Source organism: Diospyros lotus, chromosome 14, assembly GCF_014633365.1.
Source record: "Diospyros lotus cultivar Yz01 chromosome 14, ASM1463336v1, whole genome shotgun sequence".
NCBI lineage: Eukaryota > Viridiplantae > Streptophyta > Magnoliopsida > Ericales > Ebenaceae > Diospyros > Diospyros lotus.
In genome coordinates, this window is record NC_068351.1 from 2,946,179 (window position 1) to 2,962,385 (window position 16,207).

The following is a 16,207-nucleotide window of genomic DNA, read 5'->3' on the forward strand; positions in this document are numbered from 1 at the left end:
TTGAATGATGATGTCAAAAATATATAAAAGTACAAAAATAAAAATATAAATTTAGTCAAAGTTTACACAGTGTTTCACTTTATATCTACCAAACTAAAATAATAATAATAATAATAATAATTTGACAACATCGCAAATTTTCATTAATTAATAATTTCTTGTTATTGAACTAAAAATAATTTGTAAAAGAAAAAATATCAAGGGCTTAAACACCATGTTGTGAAAAACTCGGGTCAAAGTGAAATTAAATCAAACCGCATTAGGTCGAAAACCTAGATGAAAATGGCCGCCGTGCGGAGGATATATTCGGCATATCAAACGAATTCGTAGCTTCGCGAAACCAGGTTGATGTCACAGTGCCACACAAATGCCCATCCACTGGTGCCGTGTGCCGGGGTAGAGATTCAATCACGATCGTGCATCACGGACGCCATCGATCCCTTCATCCAGTGTCAAGATTCTTGTCAGCTAAAAACCCTAGTTGTCTGTCGATTTCAGAGAGCGGTATAGGATTTTGATGAAAATCAGAGATGCCTCCGAAGCAGCAATCGAAAGTCGATTTAGCGAAGAAGCAGAAGATCATCGAAGACAAGACATTCGGTCTCAAGAACAAGAACAAATCTAAAAATGTCCAGAAGTACGTCCAGTCACTCAAGCAATCCGTCCAGCCCAAGACTGACCCTACCAAAGTTACCGCCAAGGTCTCTCTCTCTCTCTCTCTCTCATGCACGCAGATGGTATATGTTTCAGCTTCACGCCAATTCTTGCCTATGTTTCGTTTCCATTCCTTTACTAAATCTCTCCCAAACACGAGCTAGATGCATGTGCTTTCTTGTAAGGGCATAAAAAAAAACCCTGGTTAATGTGTTATAGAATTAACTTGAACTATGTGTCCGAGTCCGACTCTTATCTGTGCATTGGAAGCTTCATTTTTAACTTGTAAACCCAAACGGATGGCACAACCAGTTGCATGTTTATGGAAATTTGGCGGTGATCCTGTTGTATTTGATTATGTCAAGTTAGATGAATCTTCACGTATACATTTCCCAACGCCCGTATACAAGTTCACTTGACAGAGGTTGCATAGAAGCACAGTTGGGGCATATGGTGTATATTATTTATTATCATGTTGTTTTTATTTATGTTTTTTTTTTGAAGTTTCACTGCTAGTGAATAAACTAGCCGTCTTATTTATACTATTTCTGCACAATAATATGTGTATTTTTGTGAGGCAGTACCTTCAAATAATTAATTGACTTAAATTTTGAGGTTGTCTAATAAACAGAAAAAGAAGGAGGAAGACAAGGCTAAAGACAAGGAGTTGAATGACCTGTTTAAGATTGCAGTTACTCAGCCTAAAGTGCCAGTTGGTAATTGTCTCGCTATTTTCCTAGTTTGGATTTTTAGTAGGGGAAAAAATGATTTCATCCACCTATCCGGTTAATGTACAAATGACTTGTTTCTGTTAGGTGTTGATCCAAAGTCCATATTATGTGAGTTCTATAAAGTGGGGCAATGTGCTAAGGGCTTTAAGTGCAAGTTCTCACATGACTTGAATGTTCAGAGGAAAGGCGAGAAGATTGATATTTATAGCGACAAGCGTGATCAAGGTAAATCCATGCAAATCAAACTCTGTTCATTTGCTATATGCATTTTAGCTCTGATATTATATGTGTGTATGTGTTAATTTTGTTGTATACAAAGAAGAAGACACGATGGAGGATTGGGATCAAGAGACATTGGAGAAGGTTATTGCATCCAAGAACGAGGAGTATAACCAGAATAAACCTACTGAGATTGTGAGTTATCCTGTCATTCTTCTTTTGGATAGTTTTTTTTAGATATGATTGATTATGAGTTTCTTTGTTTGGAACACTCTCAAATTAGTATTACATGTGATCTTTCTTACAGTACACAGTTAGGGATGCAATGTACTTGATTTTCAAGCCTGCATCTGGTAAATGATAACATCAATCTGTTTTTGTCAAATCATAGTTGCCTTAGATGAAGAGAGTCCAAAACATGTTTAAAGAAGAAAAGAATTGGACATTTGAATTCCAATGATTTGTGAAATTTCCACCAGTTGAGAGCTGCACAATTGTTTTGAATTCTATCAAAGGCTTTGATATGATATGAAATTTGAAAGGTGATACACTTTGCAGAAACCCTACCCTAGAAGAAAATGACTTAAAATTTGCTGAACATCAATATTGAGCATGTGATATGCAATGGTGGCATATTACTATACTAGCAAGTAGCATTCTTCTATTAAAGGGAGGAAGATAGTCAAGAAAGGATGAGTTTCGAATCCTTTACTGTCCATTTTTGAGATACAGAATTTAAAAATAAGCAGGGAGGTGGGATCACTGTAGCTCATGCCACCACACAGAATATTATCTTAGAGCCCATCTGGCAGTAGTTTCTTTCATCTTTTTTTTATTTTTTTTTCTCTAGAAAAGCTTGCTTTAAAAAAGATCTTAAATGTGTTTGGGAAAATGATGAAAAGACTGCCTTTTGTTAAGCTTTTTGGGCAGGTTGTTGGTATCAGCTTTCATTGTTTTTACCTTTTTTAGGCAACAGTGACTGCATTGCACTCAAAGTTAGAGGACTGTTACATATTATATAGCATTTAGTAACACATAAATATTAATTTGACAAAGTAATGGCAATATTTAATTTTTGTCGATTACGAAGAATTCTTGTACAGAGGCATGCTTGTTATTTTGTTTTTTGTGTAGTGTAATTTTGGAACTCAATACAATTACTAAATCAGTACCTGCCTTGTTTTCAAGAAAAGCTCAAAAAGCTCCTAATTTCTTACTTTTTGCTCTTAATCTTTTTGAGCTCCCCTGACTTAAACTGAGTTGATCTCTATAGAATGCGTGATTACTTTTTATTTGGCGGTCTTCATGTATGTGCAGGTATGTAAATACTTTTTGGATGCAGTGGAGAAGAAGCAATATGGTTGGTTTTGGGTATGTCCAAATGGTGGTAAAGACTGTCACTACAGGCATGCTCTTCCTCCAGGATACGTGTTAAAGTCTCAGATGAAGGCTCTGTTAGAGGAAGAGTCTGAAAGGATACCTGTTGAGGAAGAAATTGAAAATCAGGTGGAGTTGCTTTAATAATTGATATCTTAGATTGAAATTTCACGTACAGCAATAAGAATATTATTTTATTATTTATATCACTAATGTTATATGTGGCTCCTTTGTTATATTTGGTATGTTGACATCTGCTTTGCTTTTAGCGTGCAAAAGTAACTACAACAACTCCTATGACCGCTGAGTTGTTCCTGCAATGGAAGAAGAAAAATATGGAAGAAAGGGAGGCTAGCTTGGCAGCACAAAGGGCTGAAAGGGCTAAAAATGATCGTATGAGGTACATCTCAGCTTCTCCTTTAGTGTGTTTGTGTGTGCTCTTGTTTGTTTGTGGAGCCATATTGTTTATCAGATGCTAACAACTACATATATTTAACTTGCCATCATTTGCAGTGGTCGTGAACTCTTCTTGTCTGATTCTAGCTGGTTTGTGGATGATGTTGAGGCCTGTCAAAATTACCAAAGGGATGAAGAGTCAAATGAGCAGAAGGTAATACTTTCACCACCCATGACTTTTCACCTTATCTTGTTTTTCTTAGGAGGTGCTAGCGTGGAGACTGCACAAACTTCTATCATGATTTATGCATGAGGTGTTACAACATTATATTTAGAATTTAGTGGCTTAGTTACATTTATAAGCTTGAATTCAACTCTCACATCTAGAAACCACCAGCTGTGATGTTCTTGTTGCATGGTTGAGACAGTTCCATATATGTTGGCTTTGATAAAAAGGTGGCATAACTTTGACAATCTCTTATTTGCATATGTGGGGAGTGCTGTTAGTAGTATAGTAGAAGAATTGAGATTGCGATGTCTGTACTCTGTGCTTTACATCTAGAATACTTTTCTTGCAAAATAATTATTTTGTTGAACACCATACCTTCTTCTACCAGTTCCTCATTGTTTGATCCGCGAGGATCTGGCAGTGTTCTAAGGCTGATCTCTTCCGAATGGGAGAGACCACGAAGAGAACGAGAAGAATCTCGTGTGAGGGAGGGAAGAATTAGTAGAATAGGGAGAGAATTGGAGAGATAGAATGAGAGGGAAATTCAGATTTCATTCAAAAAATATTCATGTCCAACAGAATAAGGCCGGCCACTATTTATAGCCTTCCTCACGTGCTACATCTCCTGCCAAGGATAACCGCCTAAGTTCACAGCTCACTACTACCCTTATACAATTGTTTATATCATCTCCTTCTTACTGTTTTATTTATTACAATATACTCCAGGTACATGACAAATACCTTCATCTTAAAACATTTCTTATCCTCAAGAAATAGTTAGGAGACTAGCAACTCTTGGAAACTGCTAAGTTAGTCTGGGAGGTGTTCCCAAGTGCTACTGTCGGCTGACATGCTAGACCACTGCACCAGCACCTACATGATTGGGGCTCCATGTTGATAAATGAGATTGCGATCCACAATGGCAGTTGGTTCTGGAGGCAATTCAACGTTAGATGTTCTTTGTGGTAGATGGGCACTGACTGGTTGGTTCTCCACCGACTTTTTCAATAGTGATACATGAAATACCGGATGGATGTGAGTTCCTTTCGGTAGTTGCAGTTTATAGGCTACATTTCCCATCTTAGCCAGAATGGGAAAGGGACCAAAGTATATGGGACTCAATTTAGAGATAGGGCCTGGGGTTAAGGCTTTGAGGTGTGGTCCTTTTAGCTTAAGGTAGACTGTCTCGCCCACCTAGAATGTTCTCTCACTCCTCCCTTTGTCCGCTATCTGTTTCATCAGATTCTGAGCCATGGCTAATTTCTTTTTTAGTTGTTGAAGGACCTGCTGTTGTTGCTACAGGTGTTCATCCACCTCTGCCACACTGGTAGATACAGGAAGGGCTGGTAATAAAGGGGGTTGGTAGCCAAAGAGGGCCTCGAAAGGTGTCATTTTAATGGCATTGTGGTAGGAGGAGTTATACCACCACTATGCAACTGAGATCCACTTATGCCAACCTTTTGGGTGCCTAAAACAAAGGCACTTGAGGTATGTTTCGAATCATTGATTTACCTTTTCGGTCTGCCCATCAGTTTGAGGGTGATAGGCAGAAGAGAGGCTTAGCTTAGCTCCTAATGATTTCATTAGCGACTGCCATAAAAGGCTGGTGAAAATCTTGTCTCGGTCTGACACTATAGTTTTCTGGACCCCGTGCACTTTCACCACCTGGTTTAAGAAAACCCGAGCTACTTCATGTGCTGTGTAAGGGTGAGTAAGGGCCAAAAAGTAAGCAAATTTGGAGAATCTGTCTACCACCACAAATATGCAGTCATTTCCTTCTGACCTTGGAAGCCTTTCAATGAAGTCCATGGAAACACTCTTCCATGCTCAGTGTTCTAAAACGCACTAGGTGCTAGTCGAGCGCTAGGCTGGAGCCTAGTGCCTAGGCGGGACTAGGCGGGGCCTAGAAAAACTGCTATTTTTTAAATTAAATTTCATATTATTCCAAATACACATATAAATTAAACAAAGATTATGAAATATTAATGTAGATTATTAAATTATTTAGAGTTTAGACTCTTGATTTTGTGAAACACAATTTATAGGCATTAGAAATAATAGAATCAAATAAAGACATAATAACAAAATACAACAATTGGCGGAGGAAGAACAACGCAACAAAATACAAGCAACAAATTACAACCAGTAGCAACAGCAAGCAGTTGCAACAAAAACACTCGGCGGAGGAAGAAGATCGAGAACCAGCAACGCAAGAGACAGTGGCGGCATGCGAGCACGAGAGAGGCAACTGTTGCTACTTGCTTACTGCTTATCAAAGGAGGTGCAAGGTGAGTGAGGAAGATGTGCGAGCAAGCACGAGAGAGGCGACAACGACGGTCTGCGAGCACGAGACAGTGGTGATTGCAACTTTGCAACTGCAAGAGACGGCGGCGGCGGTGAGTCTGCAATTGCAAGAGAAGGTGGCGGCGTGCGAGCACGAGAGAGGCGACGGCGACGGCGACGACAACTCTGCAACAGATTGTCGGTGGCGGTGCGCGCGAGAGAGAAGGGGTAACAGGTAAGGGGAAACAAAACCCTAATAAATTTATACTAATCCGTTCATGCGGCCGATTAGGCCATAATCGGCCAGGTGGTTCATGCCGATTAGGCCATAATCGGCCAGGTGGTTCATGCGGCTAGGCATCTGCCTTGGCCGCCTAGGCGCTGCCTAGTACCGATTAGTCGGGCTGGCGCCTAAGGTGGCCGATTTGGCCATAATCGCGACGGCCAATGGTTGCCTAGCGCCTAGGCGGCCGCTTAGGCCGCGTTTTAGTTCATTGCCTATGCTTACCTGGGAATGGTCAGTGGTTGTAAAAGCCCTGGATAGGCCACAGTCTCCAATTTACTTCTCTTGCACACATCACACGCAAGTACAAACTTCATCACCTTCTCTTTCAACTTAGGCCACCTAAATAGTTGCTTCACCTTGTGGTTAGTATTTTGGACTCTAGAGCGGCCACCATGAGGAGATTTGTGTAAGGCCTGCAGTATCCTCCTCTTTAGTTCCATGCTGTTTCCCACCACCAGCCTACCTTTGAATCTTATCACCCCATTCATCAGCATATATCCCATTTTACTCGCAAGAGCAATTATCAGTTGTTCCAAAAGATTCTTGGTCTGCTTGTCCCCTTCATAACTCTTAGCCACTTCTTGACACCATTCTGGAACTAGGGCTAAGATAGCAGCAATTGTCCCGTCTTCAGGGCATCTAGACAAAGCATCGGCCACAATGTTTTCCTTTCCCTTCTTGTATTGTATTGTGTAGTCCAAGCCCATTAGTTTAGTCATCATTTTTCTCTGCAAATGGGTGTGAAGTTTCTGTTGAAGTAGAAACTTCAAACTCTCATGATCTGTTTTTATGATAAACTGGTTTCCTTCCAAATAATGCCTCCATTTTTCCACCGCAAAAATAACTACTAACAATTCCTTTTCGTACACACTAAGGCCCATATGCTTTGGGGCTAGGGCCTGACTGATAAATGCCAAGGGTCTGTCTTCTTGCATGAGTACTGCTCCTATGCCCATTCCACTTGTATCGGGTAGACCGAGCACGAGAACCTCACTCATAGCTGTCTTTAATGACTCAAAAGCGGTCTCTGCCTTATGATCCCACTCAAATCCATCATTTTTTAGTAAATCTGTCAGTGGCCTATTGATGCTTCCATACCCCCTCACAAACCTCCTATAATAACCGGTCAACCCCAGAAAACCGCGCAGGGCCTTAATAGTCTTCGGTCTTGGCCAATTGGTCATGGCAACCACTTTTTTTGGATTCATACTCACTCCTCGACCCGATATGATATACCCCAAATACTCCACCTAGTTTTGTGCAAAGGCACACTTTGATCTCTTAATATACAGCTGATTGACCTTAAGAATTTCAAATGTAGTCCTCATTTTGTAGGTGGAGTTCAAAGGTTGGGCTATATATGAGTATGTCATCGAAGAATACAAGAATAAAATTTCTGAGGTCTGGCTCAAATATCTGGTTCATTAGGGATTGAAAAATGGTCGGGGCATTTGTTAACCCAAAGGGAATGACAAGAAACTCATAATGGCCCTAGTGTGTGTTCTAAATGCGATTTTGGGAATGTCTATTGGGTTCATCTGGATTTGGTGGCATCTGGATCTTAGGTCCAATTTAGAGAACATAGTGGCTTGTTTAAGTTCGTCTAGTAGGTCATCGATGAGAGGAATGGGAAATTTGTTTTTTATGGTTATCTCATTTAGTTGGTGGTAATCAATGCAAAACCGCCAAGAACCATCTTTCTTTTTTACTAGCAACACAGGTGATGCAAAAGACTTGTGGCTAGGTCTTATGAGAGATTTGTGGAGCATCTCCTTAACCAATTTTTCGATCTCAGTTTTCTGGTTAGGAGGGTAACGGTAGGCACAAATGTTAACATGTTCTGTGTGGGGTTTGAGGTTAATAGTGTGGTCAATAGCTCGGTTTGGAGGTAAAGATTGAGGCTCTACAAATAAATTCTCAAATTCAACTAGGAGTATATTAAATAGATCAGAATGGTGTACCTCAGTGTGGAATGGGGGTGAACTACTGATGGTTAACATGAATCCTCATTCTGTAATTAGCTCCTCTTCTCCTTCCTCCGTGGCCTGAACAGAGAACAGTTGAGCCACTTGTCTCATCTTGTGTTTGAGTAGCTTTTGCAACCCTTTACCCGTAATCATCTTGCATACCCCAACCTCCTTGCTGCCTCCAAGTGTCATCTTCCTTCCTTCCTTTTCGAATGTTACCTCCATTTTATTGAAGTCAAAATAGATCGGACTAACATTTTTCATCCAATCAACTCCCAGTACTACATCACGTCCCCTTAATTTTAGTAGTCTCAAATCGGCCTCGAATCCCTCTTCCTACATATCCCAACAGAACCTTGCACATGCAGACTTGCTCATTACCTTATTCCCATTAGCCACTGTTACTGTCAATGGTTGAGTTGGAATCAGAGGGCATTTCAACCTCTTAGTCGTGCTCTCATCCAAGAAACTGTGGGTACTCCCACTATCAATTAGAATCATCAGCTTACTCTTCTCCACTTGCCCTTCCACCTTAATTATCTTGCTGTTGGTGAGTCCTTTAAGGGCATGTAGGGATATCTCACCATTGTCTTCTTCTTTTTCTGGTGCGAGTGTTGTTTCTTCCCCTTCTACTGGATCATCTTCTTCTCCTTCTAACAACAAGAGTTGTTTCCTGCATTGATGTCTCATATAGTACTTATCTCCACATCAGAAACAGAGACTCGCCTGTCTCCTTTGTTCTATGGTCATCCCTCCTTGGGGGTTGGGAGCGGGTAGCGCCAAGTTCTTCATCCCCTGAGATCCCCTTCCCCATTCCCTGGTAAAGCTCCTGCTAGGCAGTGAATTCATTGGAGCTACACTCCTATTCGCCGCCCTTTGTTTCTTCACTAGTGCTTCCACCGCCACCTCATGCAACCTAGCATTGTCAGCAGCATGCTTGAGAGTACGTGGTCTTAGCACTTTCACCAAGGGTCTCAATTCCTCGTTCAAGCCGCTTATAAAGCTTGAAACGAAATAAGCCTCGGTTAGGAAGGGATTGTGGTTGAGCATTAAAGCCTTCAACTCCTCAAATCTAAGTTGGTACTCCATCATCGTTCCAACCTGTTTGAGTTTGTTAAATTCTTCAACCACATCAGAGAGTCCCCGATCTCCAAACCTTTCGCAAAATTCTTCTACAAATTCTTCCCACCTGTAGAATTCCTGGACCTTGGACCACCCTTGATACCAAGCGTCCCCTACATCATTCAAATATGCTGCGGCTATTACTACCTTTTGCCTCTCCGCTACTCCATACCATTCGAACACCCTGTCACATCTCCTAACCCACCAGCAGGGATTAGTCCCATCGAACAAGGGAATTTCTAGCCTCGGCATGGGTAAACCATGCAGGTTGTGGTTTATCGGCACCTCTTATCACCGTTCCCATCTGACTTCCCTTGGCTCACCCTAATCTTCTTCCCCAACCAATATCTCAGTGGTCCTCAGATTCCTTCTTCTCGCCGGTATCATAGGATCTGTTCTGCCTTGTCCGGTTAGAATTGGATCTGTCTTCTCTCGCGGAGGAAAATCAGGTGGAATACTTGCCTGATGCTGCCTAGCAAACATCACCATAAATCCTTGTAGCTCCTCTCGGATCTGAGCTACTGCTACGTCCAGCTTCTTGTCCATGGCGATGATTGCCTCATGATTCCTATCCAATCCCAACTCCAATTGATCTACCCTTGCCTGCAAGGCGGCCATCGAGGATCCGCATTGCTGCACTTGAGCCTCCAATCCTTTCATCCATGTGCCTTCTGCCATAGATGACTCCTTCGTTCACGATTCCTAGAAAGTGGCTCTAATACCAAATTGTCAGATCTGGCAGTGTTCTAAGGCTGATCTCTTCCGAATGGGAGAGACCACGAAGAGAACAAGAAGAATCTCGTTTGAGGGAGGGAAGAATTAGAAGAATAGGGAGAGAATTGGAGAGATAGAATGAGAGGGAAATTCAGATTTCATTCAATAAATATTCATGTCCAACAGAATAAGGCCGGCCATTATTTATAGCCTTCCTCACATGCTACATCTCCCGCCAAGGATAACCGTCTAAGTTCACAGCTCACTACTACCCTTATATCATCTCCTTCCTACTGTTTTATTTATTACAGTATACCCCAGGTACATGACACTGATATATCAGAATCCTTCATATAGTATATCTTTTCTGATAAGTAATTAGGGGTCAGTTACATGTGGAAAAACTTGAGTAGGGTTAATGACATACAGATGAACTTAAATACTGCAAATTCTGAAGCATCATTATGTGTCAAAGGTTTTTTGGGGCTCTGCTTACTGTTGGTTCTTTGGTGGGTTTTAGGGGTAAGGGAAGCTCCTCGAGCTGGTTTCTATTGGTTGGAAGAAACTTACTGGCTGTTAGGAAAAAGAATGTGATACTTGACTTGGTTTTCAATGGACCAGTTTGCTGAATTTCCAGAAAAAGGTTTCTGTCTCTAGACAATTAGCGAAATCAGGGTATTATTGTAGGAGTAACAGATGGGTGAATACATTGAGTTTGGTGTGAATTAATCAGGTAGGTCTTCAGCAATAAAAGGGTAATAATCCCTTGAAAATGAAGTTTCTTAAAAGAATTTTTTTTTTTTTTTTTTTGGGTTGTGTGTGTGTGTGTGGGGGGGGGGGGGGGGGGGGGGATGATAACAGACAAATATTTTCAACAGAAGTTTGTGGCTTGTCCCCAGTGATACAAATTTTGATCTGTAATTTGTCCACAGGCAATTCCCTTGGGCCAGTGTGAACAGGTTCAAAAATCAGTAGATACCTTGATAAAATGTTTTAATTTATCCAGTAGCACGCCTAGTAATGATAATCACGGGACCAATTTTACATGACTCCACCTTGCTTTGTCATCCACCTCTGACAAAGCACATTTTCAATCAGCCTTCATTCTTTACCGGCATGGAACCACAAGAATACCTCTTTTAACTGAACTATGATACCAGAAATGATAGGCCATCAATGTCCTTCCCGAGGTCTATCCTGGCCTCCATCCTCTGATGGTGACCCTTTCTCCATCATTGGTTCAGGCTTTAGACTTGTGTAATAGCTGTACAAAAAGTTTTCACGGTTGTCATAGAAATGGTTGAAACTATTGGCATACTGTTATTTTTCATGGCTTTACTATTGAAACTGGTTGGATATCCTCTCTCTATCTCTCTCTCTCTCTCTTATTTATAATTTGACACTGGAAACAAAATCAAATGGATTAGCACACACAATTGCATCTTATTTTTCTTATGGTTTTGGCTCCAGGATGATAAAAATTCTGCCAAGAATGAACCAAGTAGCTCAACAGCTGGTGATGGTGAAGCTCCTCCCGAGGACGATGAGGATGACAACGATGACGATGAGGATGACCTCGACATGGATGAATTGAATGAACTAGAAGCAAGGTTATCAAAAACTTCCATTCAGATTAGTGAGCCAGGTGCTACTACATAATCTCAAAGAGCTGGAGTCTGCAGTCTGCGCAAAATTTTTTGAGTGTCGACTCTTTGCTCTTGCTGTCTGGATTAGCCCTCTAATTATGAGGGTAATCCATGTAATGGTTATATGCTGCTTGCAGTATCCTCATTCTAATAAATAATCTTTGTGGAGATTGCTCTGGGCCCCTTGTTTCCATTTTCTTAGTCCAATTTGCCCTTGGATTATCGATTTTCCCTTCACATAGATATTGTAGAGGAAACTGGCGTCATCTTGTTGAGCATTAAGCACATGTTTTAAAGTTGAAAATACTCTCCTGTTCAATATATGTATCGTAATCAGTTCTGATAGAAGCCTGTGGCCTTCGTGCTGACTCATTCTTTTGCCATGTTTAAAATACAGTTTGATGGTATGACCTTAGAGGTGTGTTGACGACCATTTTCACCCGCTTTGACAGGTATTGTGGGAATTTGGTTCATTTGGAGTGGATATGAACCGAAATCTTCTTTGGGGGGTAAAAATCTCAATTGGGTACGAATAGTGTGATGGATACGGGCATCTCATCCATACCCATCTAACATGTAGTTAACAAATTTAGGACATATTCGGATTACTTTTAGGATCAAATATGTTGTCTTTTTCTCCTTTTGATTAAGTGTAAGTTCCATTCTTCTGTTTTATTGTTTCTTCTCAAATGAGCAAACATTGTCACATACTCCTAAATCCCAACTCAACCAAACAAGAAGAAGAAAAAATTGTGTCTTTGACTTTGTGTGTTTTTTTCTTTGCGAATCTGATGTCCAAATATGATTGGCAAATTAGAGTCGAGGCAAACTCTAGAGTTATTGAGGTTCAAATATGTTAAGTGTGTCATAAAATAACATATAATGAAACATTCTAGTCCAGGCAAACTCAAGTTAGAGTGAGTTACTTCTCTTCTTACAAAAGTAAAAGTTAGAATGACGAGAGTTTAGGTGAAAGTTTTATGTAATTGGTTGAAAGAATGTCATATTTATAGGTTAGAAATAAAATCTCAAATCGACTATATAAAGTGTTGAATTTATCACACCGTAAATGCGTAGTGCCTGCTGAAAGTTCTCTGTGAAGCGTGGCACAGTGTAGACAATGAATCTGGTCTTATTTGACTGCATCGTCTAGAGAAGTACTTCATCATAGTCAAGATATGAAGAGGGTACGTTCATGAATGTTCACTTATCTTTTTTCGTTTTTTCTAGAGATTTTTCTTCGAAATGATTAAATTAATCTTCATCAAGGGTTGCTTTCTTTTTCTCTAATCACAGACAGGTGCAATTTTCTTTGTTTGACTGGTATTTTCTCTCCAGTGTTAGAGAGCATGAACATTGAAAATAGCAAGTTGAGTTCACATAATTCAAGTTCTACATAGCCTAGATTAGTAGGAAGTTTGGATTTGTTCCAATTTAAAATGCTATAAAATAACAGAAGATTAGGTTATTGAAACTTAGTGTTTGCCTTAGGTAATGTTTATAATTGAAAGTTCACGAATTTAAATTGTGAAAATAGTATATCTATAAAATATATAAATGTATACGAAAACGACCTTAAACACATTGCTACAATTGTAAGATTACTCCTTTATGATTGAATAATCATCCATTATATGATAGCTTTTTTGTGAAGCAAGTATAAATTTTCATACAAAAATGAACCTTTTAAAAAAGAGAGTTTCGAGTATTGAAGATACCCTTATAATTATTAAAAAAAAATTATGTTTGTATGGCACTATTCTTCTATATCACCACTAGCACCACTTTGGTCTCTCACCTAAGCCCAAACACTGAAGAACGAGAGTGACAAAAAACTCTACTGGCTGACATGTTCATCTTCTCACACTATTGCACAGCATTTGATTCAAGCAGAAATTAGAATTAAATCCACTGAAATTCCAAGAGAAGGGCAATCCAGTTACAACTTTATAAACACTGAACACTTGGCTAGCTGATGAACAGTGGATTTTTAATTTGAAAATTAAGCATCCTTGTAGAAAGCTTCTTCCAGCAAAACCTGTCCTAAACTAACAGAAGGACAATGCAGAAGGTGCATTAAGGTTTACCAGTAACTATTAACTACTGCAAATACAACTCATCTGAGCCATCTCTTAGATTTACCTTTCTGAGTCAGATGGCTATTTTGAGTATTCCAGCTGCAAAGCTCAAACAGAAAGTAGTGACTGAATTTGAAGTCATGCTTGAGACTTGGCTAGCTTGGCTTCTCATCTCAACTAGACATTCGAATGGCCTCGCTTTAAGGACGCTGACCTCCCCTCTCTCTTTCTTCTCCCCAGTCCTATGGCCTTTGACATGATTTTGCTTGCCATCTTTGCGAACCTGCGAAACATTTGAACTTTCACCTGGCCTCTCTTCGGAGGAAGCCTTACCTTTGCCTTACAAAGATTCGCAGATCCACTGATCATGGCTATTGCTGCTAGTTGTTAGGCCTGTTAAGAGGACACAAGAAGAATAGAAGAAAGAGGGAGAGAGTTTCTCTAAGATTAAAGGAAAAACAGAAGATCCCGATTCAGTAATATACAAGGTTTTTCTTTTGGTGTTAAGAGAGTATTTGGGACAAATATGCAAGTGGAGCCCAGCTAGTTGCTTGGTTCTCAGGCTATCATTGGTCAACATAAATACTTAAGAATAGTTGGTAGCTGAGAATGTGTAGCCGACAGTAGATGAACCCTAGTAGCTTGGTATGTCCAGTTGCACAACTAAAATCTTTTAAGATAAGGCTAGCTTTTGTAAAGCATAAGTAGATTTTAGTTTCATCCTAGTCCACCCCACAATTAGGCAACAAAGAAAGCAACGGGAGATGACAAACAAGCATGTTTCATTTGCCATGACTTGCTATTAAGGATGAAACCTAAGTCACGGTCAAGGTCCCCACCTTTCACAGAATATGAAGTTCCATGCTAGCAACTGAGTCAACATCAAGTACCAAGGTCCAAGGAGCAGCTAACTTGTATTAACTATCATATCAAACTCCTGGACAGGAAACACAAAGGCAATGCCATGAGCAAGTAGAGCCAAGGAAATAAGACAAGAAAAGGCCTAATAGTTGCACTGATTGTGAATACTCCAAGTGTCTAGAGGAGACCAAATGAGACTTGAAAAGTCACAGAAACACATTTAATGTAGTGGTGGGAACTGAACATGCAAGATATGATTACAATGACAAGGGGAAAAGTTTCTGTCTTGCATCAATCTCTCCTGTTCGAGTTGTGTATATGCCTACTTGATCTGGAGGATTTGCCCAATGAATATCAAATAAAGATCGCAATCGAGCCAACAGATTTAGGCACTGATTCCAGACTTCAAATACAAAAAATCGTCAAGTCCTCATTAAAGATTTCAGAACAGGTCACTCAAGAGTAACAAACGGCAATAGGGTATAATACGAATCACAGATTGATTTCCTCTCGCATTATGAAACAAACAATTCTCTTGAGCATTCAGATGATGCTCATATGCCATAAAAGAATGGATAGCCTGACGATGAATGGAACTTGGGTAATGAAAGACAAAGGCATTAGCTGTATTTACTTGAAGATAAAGTGGCTACAACATACAGGTTTTGAAATCCCTCTTCAACCCATTCCTCACAAACCCAAAAAAATAAAATAAAATAATAATAAACACTTTTTTTACAGTAAATTATTGCTTCCCAGGAGGGATTAAAATAAAATTAAATGGGTTCACTTGATTGGAGCAAGAATGGTGTAGACCAAAAGAAATGTAACTATTATGATGGCCCCACCAAGGGTGAAGCTAGGGCTGGTCCATAACATGAGGTTTGATCTCTCTGTTCTCTTGATGGGATCAATCTCCTCAGAAAGGGGGTAGTCAGAACGCCTAGGGTTCCAGCTGACATACTTGTTTGGAGAAAAATCAGAAAAGATGGTTTTCTTCCCTCGCTTCTTGAACCTTGACCAGGCCTTGTCCCAATCCGTAGAGAACTTGTCACCTGTAATGGGCACAGTTAGCAAGTTCACAGTCATGTTTGATCATCTGGAGAAAGTTGTAAGAATGATGTAGCTGTGCCAAAGCCAAACATGCGCTTCCAAAGATAAACTATGTATGCAACCAATACCATCTGCTTTGGTTACTGAAAACATGCGAACTCGCAAAGAATTTCAGACAACCAGCTTGAATTTCAAAACAGAATACATAAAAAAAAAAAAAAGACTTAAAATCATACAGATCCAAGAATTTAAGAAAACAGAAGCTCAATTGAAGATGAACAGCTACCTTGGTTTTTGTCGTTGCCGCCATTTTCTTCGGGCGGTTGCTGGGGGCCGCCGGTCCTCGAGCAGCTGGTTCTGAGAGCCTTTTGATTCCTCCGATTCGACCACGAACTCTGATTCGATGTTGAAAAGCTCCCGAATCTGAAGCGAATATCCATTTGCGTCGATCTATCTGTTATCTGTTTCGCAGTATAGAGGCTCCTTTCTCTCAGCCACGGATTTCTTCCAAACGCCAAGTGATGACGCGATGGATGTGTTTGGAAAGCAAGAAATTGAGTGGGCGTGCCATGTGGCCAGCAAATTATAGGC

General features: G+C 40.2%; 2 protein-coding genes across 3 annotated transcripts; one reads left to right on the plus strand and one right to left on the minus strand.

Annotated features, from left to right (window-relative positions):
• The first annotated feature begins 311 nt into the window (after nucleotides 1–311).
• On the plus strand, nucleotides 312–11,972 carry LOC127790531 (zinc finger CCCH domain-containing protein 11). 2 transcript variants are annotated; one of them, XM_052320080.1, is made up of 8 exons: nucleotides 312–701; nucleotides 1,286–1,370; nucleotides 1,470–1,610; nucleotides 1,705–1,799; nucleotides 2,922–3,110; nucleotides 3,251–3,381; nucleotides 3,495–3,591; nucleotides 11,449–11,972. In XM_052320080.1, the coding sequence occupies exons 1-8, from the start codon at nucleotides 531–533 to the stop codon at nucleotides 11,635–11,637; spliced, it is 1,098 nt and encodes a 365-aa protein (XP_052176040.1). In that variant the 5' UTR covers nucleotides 312–530; the 3' UTR covers nucleotides 11,638–11,972. The 2 variants fall into 2 exon arrangements, with proteins under 2 accessions (XP_052176040.1, XP_052176041.1); XM_052320081.1 differs by having other exon boundaries at nucleotides 1,708–1,799.
• Nucleotides 11,973–15,160: 3,188 nt separating this feature from the next.
• LOC127789775 (uncharacterized) lies at nucleotides 15,161–16,173 on the minus strand. The gene is made up of 2 exons (XM_052318761.1): nucleotides 15,903–16,173; nucleotides 15,161–15,618 (listed from the first exon to the last, which is right to left on the minus strand). The coding sequence occupies exons 1-2, from the start codon at nucleotides 16,054–16,056 to the stop codon at nucleotides 15,350–15,352; spliced, it is 423 nt and encodes a 140-aa protein (XP_052174721.1). The 5' UTR covers nucleotides 16,057–16,173; the 3' UTR covers nucleotides 15,161–15,349.
• Nucleotides 16,174–16,207: the final 34 nt, after the last annotated feature.

Coding starts and splice junctions, on each gene's coding strand:
- LOC127790531 (XM_052320080.1), top strand. CDS start 531: ATGCCTCCGAAGCAGCAATCGAAAGTCGATTTAGCGAAGAAGCAGAAG. Junction 3,111..3,250: donor AGGAAGAAATTGAAAATCAG/GTGGAGTTGCTT, acceptor CTTTGCTTTTAG/CGTGCAAAAGTAACTACAAC. Junction 3,382..3,494: donor GCTAAAAATGATCGTATGAG/GTACATCTCAGC, acceptor CATCATTTGCAG/TGGTCGTGAACTCTTCTTGT.
- LOC127789775 (XM_052318761.1), bottom strand. CDS start 16,056: ATGGATATTCGCTTCAGATTCGGGAGCTTTTCAACATCGAATCAGAGT. Junction 15,619..15,902: donor CGGCAACGACAAAAACCAAG/GTAGCTGTTCAT, acceptor TGCCCATTACAG/GTGACAAGTTCTCTACGGAT.